At 38.3% G+C, this 17,177-nt stretch overlaps 2 protein-coding genes across 2 annotated transcripts in view; both read left to right on the top strand.

The window, feature by feature from the left end:
• The window catches only part of PPP3R1 (protein phosphatase 3 regulatory subunit B, alpha), a 59,134-nt gene extending 42,693 nt beyond the window's left edge, over nucleotides 1–16,441 (top strand). The window contains exons 3-6 of the mRNA XM_084901247.1: nucleotides 5,703–5,879; nucleotides 6,680–6,739; nucleotides 8,432–8,616; nucleotides 14,326–16,441. Of these exons, the coding sequence (XP_084757373.1) occupies nucleotides 5,703–5,879; nucleotides 6,680–6,739; nucleotides 8,432–8,616; nucleotides 14,326–14,373 (470 nt within the window). The 3' untranslated portion in view covers nucleotides 14,374–16,441. The remainder of the gene's footprint in view (nucleotides 1–5,702; nucleotides 5,880–6,679; nucleotides 6,740–8,431; nucleotides 8,617–14,325) is intronic.
• Nucleotides 398–5,673, top strand: LOC311631292 (ninjurin-1-like). Its single transcript, XM_084901253.1, has one exon. The coding sequence runs from the start codon at nucleotides 486–488 to the stop codon at nucleotides 894–896; it is 411 nt and encodes a 136-aa protein (XP_084757379.1). The 5' UTR covers nucleotides 398–485; the 3' UTR covers nucleotides 897–5,673.
• Nucleotides 16,442–17,177: the final 736 nt, after the last annotated feature.

Here is a 17,177-nt window from a genome sequence, read left to right as displayed (position 1 = left end):
TTTTTGAAAGCTAGCTTCCTTAGATCTTGGCTTTTAAAAATATTTATGGCATTGCCTTCTAAACTAGCCACTTAAGAATATTTTAATTGTTTAGGTATAGATTCCTTCATTGCTCAGCTAGTCCCAACTAGATAAGAAGTACTGAGTAATGTAGGGAGTCTTACTCGTCATTGTAATCCAGGCAGGAAGGGATGGACAGAAAGGAGGGAATAAATGGGTGGTTGGAGAATAAATAGGTACTGTCTTCTTAAAGAAGCTCAAGGTGAATTTTGGCTGCGTGAAGTATGTGAAAATGGTATGAATAGGTGATTAGATAGAGCTTGTTCCCTTCAAGTTATACTTCAGATTCTTTTTAAAAGGCCAGTTTATTGGGGCGGGGGAGGTGGGAGAGGGGGCGGACACCCGCGGCAGCTGAGCAGGCGGCCTCAGGCTCCGAACGTGGCAGCTACGGTGGTCGGAGTGAGTCAACTGCGGCCGTGTGCGTCATGGACTCCGACCCCAATGAGTATGAGCTCAACGGTAACCTGCAGCTGGATTCGCTCGACGCCCCTCCAGACGCCATGCCCCGTAGGCCCCTCAACATGAACAATTATGCTAACAAGAAGAGCCTAGCAGAGGGCATGCTGGACGTCGCTCTGCTGATGGCCAACGCCTCGCAGCTGAATACCGTCATCGCGGAGGGCCCCGACTTGCGCTTCTATGTCACCTTCGTGGTCCTCATCTCCATCTCTCTCGTGCTGGAGATCAGTTTGGTCGTGCTGCTCATCTTCCTGGTCAAGACCAACCTCAACAACCCAGCCAAGCACGCCCAGTTGATATTCTTCAACAACATGGCCACTGGCCTTGTCTTCATCATTGTCGTGGTCAACATCTTTATCACTGCCTTTGGCATCTAGCACTTGTAGTGGACCTGGGGCCCTGGCAGTAGGTCTCAGATGCCCTGCCTGGACTGTGCCGGGCCATAGCCACACAGACCCCAGAAACTGCCTTGGGGCCCACCTGCCTCTGTGCTGCACACCCTGAAAATGCCAGTCAGGACTAGCCTGGAGAACAGTCTGGCCAGTGTGTGTCCTGCTCCATCCTTGGCTCCTCCTCACCTGAAGCAGGGGCAGCGAGGCCCCAGAGGCAGAGCTGTAGATCCCCAAGCAGGGCCATGGCCAACATAGACACGCAACAGGTTTGAGGGGGGGCAGTTAGGGACTAGGGCCAGCCTTAGTCTTGGGATATTTCTAGAAGGACAGGATATGTCCCTCCTCAGCCAACCCTTCTGCTGGGGGACCTGTTGCCCCTGCCCTTCCTGACTTGGTACAATGGACTACCAGCTCCTGTGGCACTGCCGTGGCCGTGGACCATTCGCACACCTTCCACCAGCCCCACTTTTCTAAGCACAAATGGCCAATAAAATGAATGCTTCTCCTGTGCAGCTTCTAGCACCAATTTCCTTCCTGCACCTGCCCGAGGCCCGGCCTGTACTGATCTCTCCTCCGGTCAGGGCATCATGGGGACATGGTTGACACCTCGGGGCCTTCTCCAGGATCAGGAACTTGAGTGCCTCCTTGGCAACTTGGCCTCTCCAGTCAGGTTTCCAGGTGGAGACCAGGGTCTTGGGTCTCCATTGCCCCAGTGTCTTTATTTTTATAGAATGATTTAAAGAGCTCCCGTAGCCCTTGCTGGTTTGATTCAGTGAATAGAGCCTGTGGACCAAAGGGTTCTGGGTTTGATTCTGGTCAAGGACATGTACTTTGGTTGCAAGTTCATCCCCAGCCCAAGCCCTGGTTGAGGCTCCTACAGGAAGCAACCAATAGATATATTTCTCTCACATCAATATTTCTCTGTCTTTCCCTCTCTCCATCTCTTTCTAAAAATTAATGGGAAAAATGCCGAAACCTGTGTGGCTCAGTGGATAGAGCTCAGCCTGCGGACTGAAGGGTCCCGGGTTCGATTCCGGTCAAGGGCATGTGCCTCGGTTGCGGGCACATTCCCAGTGGGAGGTGTGCAGGAGGCAGCTGGTTGATGTTTCTCTCTCATCGATGTTTCTGGCTCTCTATCCCTCTCCCTTCCTCTCTGTAAAAAAATCAGTAAAATAAAAAAAAATTAATGGGAAAATATCCTCGTGTGAGGATACACACACACACACACACACACACACACACACAGAACTCTCATAGCCCAGGTCATGCTCTGGGTCATTTGCTCTATTGGAAACCTTCCCACAGGTGTTTTCCCCCCCATCCAACTGGGGCTCCAGTGAGTGATACAAACACACTGTGCTACCAACAACTTTAGCTGTAGCCTGGACTGCGGCTCAGTTGGTAGGAGCGTAGTCCCGATATGCCAAGGTTGCAGATTGAATTTCAGGTCAGGTACATACTAGGCTGTAAATTAAATCCCCAGTGGGGCGAGTATGTAAGGCAACCGATTGGTGTTTCTCTCTCTTCCTTCCTCCGTCTCAAAATCAAACACATACCCGCTGGTGAGGATTGAAAAAAATAAACTTCAGTTGGAAAAAAAAAAAAAGGTCAGTTGTTGCCCCACATGTGGCTAAATGGTTCAGTATCGCTCTATCAGGATGTCATGGTTCAATTCCCAGTCAGGGCACATGCCAGGGTTGCGATCCCCCGTAGGGGTCGTGCAGAAGGTAGCCAATCAGTGATTATCATCATTGATGTTTCTCTTCTCCCTCTCGCTTCCTCTCTGAAATCAATAAAAATATATATTAAAAAATAAAATAGTCAAATGGTTGAAAACAAAAAAAAACACACACAGTTATTGTCAAGTTAAAAGGTCATCACTGTCATGTTGCTTTGCCTTTGAAGGTTCAAACTACTCATCCAGAACAGGTATCAACTAGTTTCCAATATTTCATAAGATAGTTAAGCCAGAAGAAAGTGGGTAGATTTTAAATGTTGCTTTTTAAGGACTTTTGCCAGAGTGTGTGTTAATGATACTCACAACAGGATATACAGTTAATAACACTCCCTCCTTCCTTTTTAATTAGAAAAATTAATAGTGGTTTCATAAATGCAGAATTCAAGGAAGGACATCCCATCAGAGGATTTATAAGGAAATGGAGGCATAGAGTTTATCCTGTCAAAGAATTGTGCCAAGAGCATTGTAGCTAAAGTAAAGGTAATGGAGAAGAGAAAGATGAAAATTTAAATTGAGGCTAAATATTGTCAAAGACTTAAAACTTCTTACCCTGTTTGTATTAGGAAGCCACTAGAAATTTTTAAGCACTAGCAATTGGGCTGAATATAACCTCTTCTAGAGTGCTATTGACAGTGGATTGAGCCTATATATATTTATTTGATGGTTTATGATTAATTTTTCTTGATATTAATATTCCTTATTCATTCATCAGGACTATGGAATACTGTCTTCTGGGTTACTGGTGTTCTCCAGATAATCTATATATATAAAAGCCAAATATACAAATTGTCTCTAGGGGAGTTAGACCAGGAAACCAACTGCTCACTGTGACATGCACTGATCATCAGGGGGCGGCATGGAACGAAGGAAGGCCCCAGCTGGCAGCCAGTAGCCAGGGCAGGGAGGCCCTAGCCAGCAATGGAAGGCTCTGATCAGCCCTGATCACCACTCAGGCCTAAGGAACCCTACCTGTGCATAAATTTCATGCACTGGCCTCTAGTTAAAACAATCCTTCAAGGACTTCATTTTCAGTTTTATAATGTAAATTGTTATTCATGTCCCAATCTCAGTAAATGAAATTTCACAGATAGTTTTCATAAATATATGGCACTGCATTCCTACCTTTCTTCCTCCCTCCCCCCCCTTCTTTCCTTCCCAGTAAAAAATAAAATACTAACATGCATTACCTGTGGCATTTGTACTACAGTTGTTCACTTAGTAGCCTTAAACTTCAGCTTGTGCTTCCTATTTTGAGACACAGGTTCTTGGGATCTGCTTCAGCAGAAACAAATTTTGTAAAAATTAAGTAATGAACCCAGGTTGTTAATTTGGGAGGAGAGATGGTAAATAAGAGAAACTGTCTTTGCAGCTTGTTCATTTGCGTCCTTTGTTTCCACCAGATAACGATGTTGAAAAGCCTTGGAGTTCTTGAAGCCACTAAAGATGCTGTTACTTTCTCTTGAGAGAGATATTTGTTGTTTTCACCTTTTTTCTTAGAGTCTTCACATTTTACTTAGACTTTCTCTTTAATTTTAGAGAACTTGTTCCTGATCCCTTTATAATATGTCAAAAAAAAAAACACCTATGAACCAGTGATGATTCTATGCTCTACTGACATCATTCCTCTTCTTTACCAACTGCATATGAACTTATTTATATTGGAGTAGCATCTTGTTATACAATGTATACCTTAGTAGTACATATAATTATTCTTCTTACTCCACTTTAACATATTTTTAGATTTTAAAAATACATATATTACCTCTGAAGATGCTATATATATTTGAACTTTCAAAAACAGTTTGGAATCTCAGTCTCTAATATTGTGGATCATAATACATGTATACATAATACATATTATGACTGAGAAGAGGGGCATTACCTGATCATGTTAGGACCTTACTCTTGGACTTTCAGCCTCCAGACCTGTGAGAGAGAAGATTCTATGGTTTATAATCACCCACCTTTCCCCTAATACATAATACATGACCATAATACTCATGGGCAGCATTTTTAAGTGGTTTTTGTATTTAAAGTTTTATATAATTGTATTGTTTCTATTAAGCAAAGATCAAAATTACATGAATTAGTTTTGTTTTTTAAAGGAATGAAAATAATGTTATTTAGAAGACAGTGAAGATACCTTTTTCAAGAATGGATATGATAAGAGACCTGATACTGAATTGTGATAGTACTATTTTTTGTTAAAAAATAAAGCAAAGCTGTGTATTTACAAAGGAAATCTCTGGAAAATTCTGTGCTCTACTCAGTGTTGTCAGGAAACTGGCAACATTGCCTCCAGGAAGGGGAATTGGACATCTGTAGGGTGGGTGGAAGGGAGGCTTTGAATTTTGAACCATGAACAATCCTATATAATAAAAGTCTAATAGGCTTAGGCCGTCAGGTCTGCCATTAAACCAATCAAAGCTTAATATGCTAGTGATACGATAAGGCCGCGCAACTGTTCATTATGATGTGCACTGACCATCGGAGTGTATGCAGTCAACTGGTTGACCAGTCACTATGATGTTCACTGTTCACTGAGCACCAGGGAAAAGATGTTCTGACCAGTAGGTTAGCTTCCTGCTGGGGTCTAGCCAATTGGGACTGATTGAGGTGAACCAGACATGCCTTGGGGCCCTCAGCCTGGCCTGTGCCCTCTCAAAATCCAGGCTAAGGGACACACACACCCCTTCCCCAGAGTGCATGAATTTTATGCACCGGGCCTCTAGTTAGAAATAAAGTGTATCTTATATGTAGGAACCACCTGACTGCCATGATCAGCTTAGCATTGTCAATCCTATTTAGTAATATATTGGTGTACTCAGCATGTAGTTGGTTGTCTATTATGGCAGGTGCAGAGAAGCAGAAGGGTAACTAAATAAGAATATTTATGATGTTCTTTCTCTGTTAGAAGGAGCTAGTAAACAGTATATGTAATTCTTTTAATTAAATTGGAAATTAAAGTATTGGTTAACTGCTGGATCTCCCCCCAGCCCTAAAATCATAACATCATTTTGTGAGTCATGCTATTATTTTTTTTTTACTTTTAGTTGATGCTGATGAAATTAAAAGGCTAGGAAAGAGATTTAAGAAGCTTGATTTGGACAATTCTGGTTCTTTGAGTGTGGAAGAGTTCATGTCTCTGCCGGAGTTACAACAGAATCCTTTAGTACAGCGAGTAATAGATATATTCGACACAGATGGGAATGGAGAAGTAGACTTTAAAGGTAAGAAAATGGTTTTTAACACCACAAGTTATATTCTTAAAGTTCTATGTACAAAAATGTTTAAAAACTTTTCTTAAATGCATTTATATTACTGATACTTTTATAATAAAACAGTATGTTGAAATCTCAAAATCTTTGGTATATGAACCTTAATGAACTAAAAATCATTCTTAAAGGATCAAGTTGTTTTTATAAGGTAATTTAAACAATGAGATTTATTATTTTCTTTGTTTTTAGAAAATCAGTCTCAGGTGAGGGAAATTTACCACATTAAAAGCTGCATTTAAAAAATTTTTTTTTTACAGAAGGGACTTAACACCAAGTCAGCAGTAAAAAATAAACTACTAATAAGAATAGGGATAATTATCATAAAATGATTAATTTAGTTAATCTAGAATTCACAAAGATACTTGGCAGTGCTTTTGCTGGTATTAAAATGATGCATAATTTTATACTTGATTCTATACTTTAAATAAACATTTCATTTCACTGTGTATAATCTTTTTTAAAAGCACCTTTTAATAGTCAAGTTAAAAGAAGAAAGAGTAAATAGTTTGTAAATATGTTTTTGAATGTTACACTCTGTGATACTCAGAGAAACTTTAGGTTCAAATTTTTTAAAAATTAGGAATTGTTGAAATTTCAAGTTTGGCATTTTTCATTTTAAACATTGCTAAGTAATATTTTGTAGCAACAATATATCCTTTTGTGGGTATGTAAGTTTTTTGTATATGTATTGAGTATGTATTATTCCATATAAAAAGTTGAAACTTCAGATTTGTAAATGTTTTCTTATTCAGAATTCATTGAGGGAGTCTCTCAGTTCAGTGTCAAAGGCGATAAGGAGCAGAAGTTGAGGTGTAAGTATTTTTCTTCGCAAAGGTATTCTCTCTCTTATACCAGTACCACCCCATACTGCATTATAAACTCCTTTTAAAATACTCTAAAAGATATCTTTTATTATCAATCCTTAGTAGACATAATAGAAATTTTACATTCTGGAGAAAATCCTTTAGGACATTTACAGCTAGTAATTTTTAAGTGTGCCATTGTTGCTTTTTAATTGGATACAAGGGAAATATAATTCCCTTCTATTGAAAATAACCATATAAATGACATATCTGGAATAAGAGATTTTTTTTTTAATGAAAGCATGTGAGAGTAGGTTAATTTAGTTTACATATACTGTTTTTAGAAATATTTAGCCAGAAGTCCACTATTTTGTGAACTTAATTATAGTGAACTTTTTTTTTTTTTTTTAATATATTTTATTGATTTTGTACAGAGAGGAAGGGAGAGAGATACAGAGCCAGAAACATCGATGAGAGAGTCATCGATCAGCTGCCTCCTGCACACCCCCCACCGGGGATATGCCCGCAACCAAGGTACATGCCCTTGGACCAGAATCGAACCTGGGAACCCTCAGTCCCCAAGCCGACACTCTATCCATTGAGCCAAACCGGTTTCGGCTATAGTGAACTTTTTTAAAAAAATATATATTTTATTGATTTTTTTACACAGAGGAAGAGAGAGGGATAGAGAGTCAGAAACATCGATGAGAGAGAATCATTGATAAGCTGCCTCTTGCACACCCCCTACTGGGGTTGTACCTGCAACAAAGGTACATGCCCTTGACCGGAATCAAACCTGGGCCTTTCAGTCCGCAGGCCAACACTCTTATCCACTGAGCCAAACCTGTTTCGGCTATAGTGAACTTCTGATAGCCTCTATTATAGTGAACTTCTGATATCTTTTTAAATTATTCAACTCTTAACTAGGGAGACGGTTTTTTCAATAACATTTCTCTGAAGCACGGGACATAAGCAGGCACCCTTTGCAAATGAATTTTTTTTAAATTACTTTATTGATTAAGGTATTACATATTTGGCAAATGAACTCTTGATTCATTTTTACAGAATGAGACTTACAGTAACAGCAAGTGCTATCTTTTGTTGAGCTTTAACTAGGTATCAGGCACTTTTAAGCAATTTACATGAGTTATTTCATTCAATACTCTGAAAAACCTGGGAAGCAGGAACTGTTTTTAGCCTCAATTTTATATGTACAGAAACTAAATGCTTATTAGTAAGGTTAAATAAGTTACCCTAGACAAGTGGTCGGCAAACTCATTAGTCAACAGAGCCAAATATCAACAGTAAAACATTTGAAATTTCTTTTGAGAGCCAAATTTTTTAAACTTAAACTTCTTCTAATGCCACTTCTTCAAAATAGAGTCGCCCAGGCCGTGGTATTTTGTGAAAGAGCCACACTCAAGGGGCCAAAGAGCCATCTGTGGCTCGAGCTGCAGTTTACCGACCACGGCCCTCGACTATACTAATTGGCCTAAGCACCCTTGATTCCATTGCTCACCCTCTTAACCAGTTAATGTTAAACTGCACTGAAGGGCGACATCTGTGTGTAGAAAGGAGCCATCCTCACATTTACAATTCTAGATGTACGGCAACTTAACAGTTTTTTTCTTCTCATTGAAAATATGCCCTTATGATTGCCTTACACTTGTCATTGATTTTTTTTCCTTACTCTTTTTTTAGTTGCTTTTCGTATCTATGACATGGATAAAGATGGCTATATTTCCAATGGGGAACTCTTCCAGGTGCTGAAGATGATGGTGGGGAACAATCTGAAAGATACACAGTTACAGCAAATTGTAGACAAAACCATAATAAATGCAGATAAGGATGGAGATGGAAGAATATCCTTTGAAGAATTCTGTGCTGTAAGTACAAAAGATCTGATTCTTCTTTAGTTTTAAAAACATTTTACAAACTACTTAATAGAGAATTCCTTGTTATTTTGCCTAATTGCCCCGTTTTGAAGTGTTTTTTGTTGTAATTTTTAGTGTATAACAGTGATAGTTCTCAAGAATTAATACAGGGATGGGCAAAAGTAGGTTTACGGTTGTATGGAAAAATAATAAAATAATTAACAAATAATAATACAAAAATAAACTCTGTGTTTTATGCAGTCACAACTATAAACTTACTTTTGCCCACCCCAGTATTCTCAGTGATTGATAACATGCCATAAGACCAGTACTCGTAACTTTTTCTAATTGTTGGTAGCTCCAAAATTACAATTTATGTTTTTTTAAGGTTCATTTAAAAGTAAACATGCTTCAAAATCCATTTTTTGGGAAATATGTGTTTGTGACTTACAGCTAGAATCTAGAAACTTGGTTTCATGAGGGCAACAGAGATGGAGTCCCTGTCCATCTTAAACTCACCAATTAGGCAGTGGAAAGGGTGATTCCCTGCCCCTTCCATTTCCACACTTTTTCATGGGTAGTTCTTATGTTCATGAGCAAGGGCTCTACAGAGGTGAGGACTACAGTCAGGGGAGCCCTAGAAAACTAAGTCTAGGTTGGGACGGGCAACAGTTTAGCTTCCAATTTACTACTTTTCTTCAGTAGATCCTGGGATTCGCCACCACTCATTGCTTCTAAGTAGGCTTGTCTTCTCTACTCCTAATGCAAAGATGTTAGCTTTTTGTTATAACTGCAAGCTAGAGGTAATAGTGAATCCAGAATAATGATAAAGGTAACAAAAAGTTTTGAAGTTTTTCAGGGAGACTGGATGCTTTTATAGGAAGGTATTTCTTCTCCCTTTCTTTCCATTTTTTATTTAGACCACACAAGGAAAAACAAATAACTTTGGTTGTATGTTATGTAAGGACTGAAGTTGCTACCCTGTTTCCCCAAAAATAAGACAGTGTCTTATATTAATTTTTTCTCCCAAAGTTACTCTAGGTCTTATTTTCAGGGGATGTCTTATCTTTCCATGCGCTAGGTCTTATTTTCGGAGGATGTCTTATTTTCGGGGAAACAAAGTACTTTGTCTTTAAGTAGAGGTTCTCACTATCCTTTACCATTCTCAAGAGAATACTATCTTTGCATTTTGTTTAAAAAAAAAAAGGCGGGGGGGGGGGATAGTGCTCTAGTTAAAAAACAGGCTGGGTCTTTTTGGAAGAGACTTGAGATTTTGAGATTTTGGCTTGAGACTTGAGATTTTGAATGCTTGCCAGGTGGTACTGCTACAGGTGTTTGCTATCCCTTCACCATTGCCAAAGAGTAGGACATGAAGTCAGGATGGTAGTGGCATCATAGTCAGCAGCCAGTTTTCAAAGGAAGGAAAGAAAAAAAGAAATCCCAAGCTGTGAGGAAACAACACAAAAATGGACACCTCTTGGGTGGAGTGATAAGGAAGTCATGTATATAAATGAAGAGTACTTACATTTAGTAAATATAAAATATAACCTAAGCCCAGCTGATGTGGTGGTTGTTTGAGCGTTGACTATGAACTAAGAGGCCCCTGATTTCATTCCCAGTCAGAGCATATGCCCAGGTGCGGGCTTGATCTCCTAGTAGCAGGTGTGCAGGAAGCTACCAAATCAATGTTTCTCTTTCATTGGTATTTCTTTCCCGCTCCCTTCCTCTCACTCAAAAATCAATAAAAACATATAAATTACCTATGGTGGAAGGAAATAAAATTATATTTTAGTTATAGAAATACTTTTTACACTGAAGATATAACTAAGCTTTGAGTTCATTTTTCAGTATTTTTGATAAACTGCTTTTATTTGTGTTTTTGAGGGGTATAGGTCAGGAATGGAGAAAAATGTTTATTTTGTGTTTTAAAACCTTTCAGAACATTGATCAAACCCATACTTTTGGCTTCATTGAGTAATCTTTGTATTCTATTTCTCAAGCAATGACAATGAAAGAGGTGGGAAAAGCTATTTTAAAAGACCACATAATGCCGTGTTTCCCCGAAAATAAGACCTAGCGCATGGAAAGATAAGACATCTCCTGAAAATAAGACCTAGCGCATCTTTGGGAGCAAAAATTAATATAAGACACTGTCTTATTTTCGGGGAAACACGGTATATGTATCTACTTTAAAATTTTCAGAATACTCAAGATATATACAAATAAATTTGTAAATTAATGCCAGTGGTCTTCATCTAGAAGGATTCAGGAAATCCAGAGAAGGCGCTGTTCGTAAATTAATCAAGAGTCCAGAGACAAAACATAATTTTGAAAGGCATTATAGGGAGTCAGAGGAGCTCAGCTAAAGGAACTAAGTTCTCCTAGTCTCAGAACCCATTGCTATTTATAACACAAATTGTCCTAAGGCAAAGTAGAGCTATACACATCAAAGGGTAGGGTTCCTGCAGAATCCATTGTCATTGGAAGAATTACCTCTGACTGTTCAGGTGTTTAACCAGAAGGAGGCAATAAAATGTAGATTAAGAGTTGTCTGGCAGCAAGCAATCATCCTTTTCAGGTTTGGGGAATGCCTTCAGCCATTCCCTACAGGCGATAACATATGTGACTCAGCCCTTGTTGAGTTCCTAAGTTCCATCAACCTTTCAATGAAGCTCTTGCAATTATGACATGCTGGAATTGGCTTCTGGCAGTAAATAATTAGTGACAAGATTAAAGTTGGTAGATTTAAGGTCTGTATTCAATGTTGTTTCCTCTCAAAACTTAAATGAAATTAAATGGATTAAGAAGAAAAGGTTATAAATTCCCAGGGACAAAGTGAACAGCAGAGAGGATAGCAGCTAGATTTGGCAATTTATAAGTGAGTAAACTAATTTAGCAGACAGGAGAAAGTATGAATTCTAAGCTGTCAGCTTGGAAAGCTGAGAAGCAACCTGATATATAATGCTGAAAGGGCCAGAAATTGGTGTCACAAGATAGCTGTAAGTAGGGGTAAAGGTGAGGTTCAAAACAGGAAAACTGCTTAAAGTTTAAGGAGAAATTAGAACACTAGATCTGCTTCCTTACTCTGTGCCCTTTAAGTGGGGGAGATTGGAGAGGATGAAATAGAATCTCTAGGCAGGGAAACACAAGACATAACTGAGGATGTGTTTGTGGGTTTGTGTGAGGAGTTAAGTGAAGTTAAGCATATTTGCATTTTCTCAACTCCAGCCTTCTTCCTGACCAGGCTCCCTGCCAACTAGTCCTATTCTCCAGATGAGAGAGGAAAAGCCCTCTTGGGGAAATCTGATCTTCCCAAAGCAGGTCACTCAGTGTACCCGTAGTCAACAGCCCTACCATGTACATGAAGTTCCAGTGTCCTTTCTACAGAAGCAGAGAGCCAAGGGTCACCAGACATGAGAGGAAAACTTCTAATGTGGAATATAAAAATGAAGCCAAGCCCCAAAATGAAGCTTAGAAAAACTTTTTTGCTAGTCCAATAAAAACTTTAAAAGCAAAATGAAAATCTGTCATTATCCGCGGGACATAATATATTAAATCTTTGGAAACAAAAACTGGATAATATTTACAAGAGCTCTTGGAAATTTAAATTTAGAGATTCATTTCAGGAGATTTAACACCTAATTGCCAGGTGATCCAGAAAGAAAATAGAGGGAAGGAAGTCAACAAAAATGAATCAAGGATAATGAATCAAAAGTAATCAGTTTCCTGACTGAAAGGATTCACTAACGTGCATAGCATAGTATATAAAAATAATCTGGACCTAGGCACATTGTCATGAATTTTTAAAACAATGGAAACAGAGAACTGGTTCTACAAATTTCCAAAGAGCTGGGGTGCAAGGATGGGGGAGGAGCTTTGTACAAGACTCAAGAATCATAGTGACCATTTCTCAGTAGCAAATTAGAGACTAGAAGACAAAGGAGCATTGCCTTCACAATTTTGGGGAATAGTTATTTCCAAACTACAATTATCTACAAACAAACTACATGAAAGAATAAAGACATTTTCAGGTATGGAAGGCCTCTGTTTTTGGGAAACTACTGGAGGATGTTCTCCCAGTGAAGTAAAGTTTTAAATCAAAAAGAAATAATGTGGGATCCAGGAAACATAGGGTCCACCATGAGAAAGAAGGAAATCTCTAGAATAGTGAAGGGAGATTCAGAGATGATGGGCCTGGATTGCAGCAGGTTGGAAAGCTCGGGGGGTCACTTAATGACAATAAAATAGATAGAATTATATAATATAGTTGAATGTATTTAGAACAGAAGTTTGAGGTTGAATTAATGATAAGTGCATAAGAAACCCAACAAAGGAAAATAGCAGATAATTACTAACTTTAGCAAAACAGATGTGGTGGGGGGTGTTTACAGTATATGCTTCTGTTGTAAATACTATTAAATAGTGATAATTAAAATACTGATTTTCTAATAAAAATGAGGTGTAAAAAAAAATAAGGGGGTGGGAAGTATGTATATGGGGTAGGAAATAGACGCGAGTGGTTTGTGACTTCTGTGCTGGGAAGTCAATGAATGATGCTTATAACTTTGAATACAAGAAAAGACAATGTAGGAATGTTATTTCAAAACCTGTAGGTAAAACTGAAAATGATTGTCTAATAAAAGGAAATAGAGAATGAGGGCAGGTAGCAAACTGCTGTTTACATAGCAGAAGTTGTAGAACTAAATGATTTTAACATTATTATTCAGGTAAACCTTTTTTAATTAGTAAGTTTAAGTTAAAACTTAAACAGATGTCACTATAAATGGCAACATGAATTAATCTCACAAACAATGTTGAGTGAAACAAGCCAGACAAAGAAATTTGATTTGTAAAAATATAAATACCTTTTCTAAATAGTATACTTTTTAAAAAGTAATGTGTAAAAGACCCAACTAATTCTTGGTAAAGGCATGAGAGTGGCTAGCTACCTCTCTGGTCGGGCAGGAGGGGGAGGTGGCTGGTGCAGAACGAGGGTTGATTCTCAGCATAGTGATCTGGATGCTGGTTACTTGGGTGTTTACTCTGGGAAAAGTCATCAAGCTATGAACATTTATGACTTAACGTGCTTTCTTTTATGTAGGGTATACTTAATAAAGTTTATTCCCCAAATAATAATGATACAGATACTTACATGTTTAGATTTCCATGTTAGTAGATGAGATGTCTATAAGAACTTTATATATATTTGAGTCCATGGTAAAATAATGTGCAGAAAATCTTACTTACTTGGTACTTTTTAATTTTTCTAAAATAGACTGAGAGTGAAGCCCATACTTGGTTTTCGAGCACAACTTTTATGGTAACATTTGCTTATCATTTATCCTAAAACTGCTAAAGGTAGGGGTCGGCAAACTACTGAGTGGAACAAATCCTGCCTATGGCCTACTGTGTGCATCTTTGAGCTAAGAAAGTTTTTGTTTTTCACCTTTAAGGGGAAAAAGAAAATGTAAGAGAAACTGTATATGGTCTACAAAGTCTAAAATATTGACTATCTGGCCCTTTACAAGTATGTTTGCCCATACTCCTGAAAGAAGCCATGACAATTCTAACTAGAGGCAATGTAACTTTAACAAAAGAAAAAAAACACAGCTTCTGAGATGTTTAAAATAGTATGTTTTTATATTACAGTTTTAATAAAGTGCTTAGACTAGTAAAAAGGAATTTCACCAACATGGCTAAGCTTGATTTCTTCTATTGCAGGTTGTAGGTGGCCTAGATATCCACAAAAAGATGGTGGTAGATGTGTGACTCTTTTTTAAAGAGTACCACCCAACACTTTTGCTTTCTTCTCCATCTCTGAAGATCTGCTCAAGACGTCCAGCAATGCTCTCTGTGTATTTAAATGGAAGTATTTTTCTCTGTGAAGCCACATTTTCCAACATGAGCCTCATGAAGCCAACTAAGTGTTATTGAACTCTTACTCTCTCAATAACTCCGTGTAGCACTTTAAAGTCTGAAGGACAGCAACATGAAAAGAGCATATCAATGTGGTGAAGAAAGGGAAGGGGTTGGCTTTTTAATTTATTTTTCTTCATCTTTTATAACAAGAAAGTATCTATATATACATATGTAAATATTTATATATAGATATATGTAGCTTTCTATATGTGTAGTAGGTTGGCTTTAATTTAATATACTTGATTCAGAAACAAAATGATAGAGTACAAAAGTGCCAAGCAGAACATAAAACATCCTTACTTTTATTTCACACAGTTTTTTATATAGGTAGAAGGTTGTACAATTTGAGCCGGGTGTTAGGCCAGCTACTTTCTTTCTTGTGCTTTCTCCTTTGAGAGATTGACAAAGCATTTGTTAACGTCCTTTTACCTTAAGTACATTTTTGTAAACAAAGGAGTTTGTAACTTTTATTTATACCTATGAATATATTTCCAGGGACTATGTCTCATTGCTGAGCAGCTTTTATTACATCTTTGCTTGAGGAGAAAGTATAGTCAGTGCTACTGCCAAGAGCTTGTTCTTGTGTTCATATAGTGCCTGCACAAAGCTTATAGCTATATCATTCTGTTACTTCATAACTGGGAGCCATTACATTTATTAAATGTCCCTGAGTACATGTAAGTTTCAGTTGTGATTTCATACATAAAGGCCAGAAGCTATGTGAGGCAATCATAATTTATCTTTGACATTACTTAATGAAGAGTACTTGCATATCCATTTTATTATGTGGGTAAATAACTTGTAATTAAACCTGAGTTTTAACTACTAAGTTCCCCTCTGTGTTTCAAAAGACTTGCAGCTAATTTGAAACTTGGGTGATATTTAAATTGCATGTATGTATCTAAACACCCAACATATATTTGTGACTTAAATGGGAGAAATCTTACTCATGTGTATGCCACAGAAGAGAAAATTTTTATCCAAATTTATACCTCTTAAATTTCCTTACCATAAGGCATAAAGAGTGCATGAAAATATTCTTCCTTGATTTGCTCATATTTGTAATGGATAACTTAATAAATTTGTGTGATATAAAAGTAGTGTATCATGTTCCACCACTTGTTATTGTCCCTTCCCTTTTCTGCAAAGGTACTGTTGGCTGGAAGAAAATGTTATGGTTAGCTTTCTAGGACAGTAGTCTTTCCCGATATAGATTTTCAATAAAACTGGTTATATAGTCATGAGTGGGAAAGGGCAGGTTGAGTCAAGGTGAACGAATCTTAAATTGGGCGTACCTGCCTGCTATTGCTGTTCCTTCAACTGAGTGCTGCACATCATGGGCTCTGTCTGTGAGAGAAAAATCTCGGTGCTTGGTGTCCTTGCATGACATGGAGTTTTGCATGTAGATCGATTTAAAATGTACCTCTTGTTTACATAATTTGCATAATTTTAAAAGATAATGTTGCCAAACTTTGGAAATGTTAATGTTCAAACTGAAAATCTCCACTACATGTAACTTTCTTCCTCTGGATCAGTACGTGGTTTATAATCCCAGCCAGTGGTTTGATCTGTTCCAGTGTCAACTGCCATGTGCTCTGCTTCAAGGGGGAACTAGTCTTTTGTGAATTTTTTGTACATAAGTATTTGTTACAAATATTTTAGCAAATGCTTTCTATTTCTCTTGCTTGTGCATATCTTGGCTGGCGTTACAGAAAAATAGTGCAAACATTATTTCCTTACTGGGGAATGAGGGTTTTTTTCTTTTTTTTCCCTTTTTTTTTTTTTTTTTAGTGTGTGTGGGTGGGGGGAGGGTGGTTTATGTTGAATGTTTAGTTTTTCTTCTGCATGAAACATCATGTTGTGGGATCTTTAGAAAACTTCATACTGTATGAATAAAAAAATAAAATATTTGGAACCTTGAGTGTATTCACACTGGTCTTTGGTGGGCTTCCAGAGCCATTAGTCTCATTTTCATTCTTTTGGGTTTTTAAAAAAACTGGTAAATTGATGTAATCCAGAGGTAAAAACAAATCTGCTTTAACACTTCTAGGTATACATACATCCTGAAGTTAAAAGCAGGGACTCTAATGGGTGTGCCGTAGTCTTTGCACAGCAAGGATTTGCTAACTACTGTTCTTTAGCCTCCTGCACGGGTGTTTATTTGTATACTCACAAATAAGTTCATACCAGCATCTTTACAATAGCTAAAAGGTACAAGCAATCCAAATGCACCCGACAGATGGTATACATACAATGGAATATTTAAAAGGAAGGAAACTGATATATGCTACCACAGGGAGCACCTTGAAGACACATAAAACTAGAGGCCTGATGCATAACATTTGTGCACAGGGCTTGGTTCTTGCAGCCCGGGCTGCCTCAGCCAGACTTCTCAACCCCAGCTTCTTCCAGATCATCCGGACAGTTATGCTGTTTAGTCTAATTAGCATATTAGCTCTTGATTATATAGGATTAGAGGCCCGGTATATGACAATTCGTGCACTTGGAAGGGGGGAGGTCCCTCAGCCAAGCCTGCGCCCTCAGAATCCGGGATCCCTCACATAATGTCCCTAGGCGTGGCTTTCCTTCCCCAGGCTACAGGAAGCTGGCCCCACCCACACTGATGCCACTGCTTGCTATCTGCAGCACTGTTC

This window comes from Pipistrellus hanaki (assembly GCF_964339955.1).
Source record: "Pipistrellus hanaki genome assembly, chromosome: 12".
NCBI classification, from domain to species: domain Eukaryota; kingdom Metazoa; phylum Chordata; class Mammalia; order Chiroptera; family Vespertilionidae; genus Pipistrellus; species Pipistrellus hanaki.
This window is presented reverse-complemented; position numbering and strand designations above follow the sequence as displayed.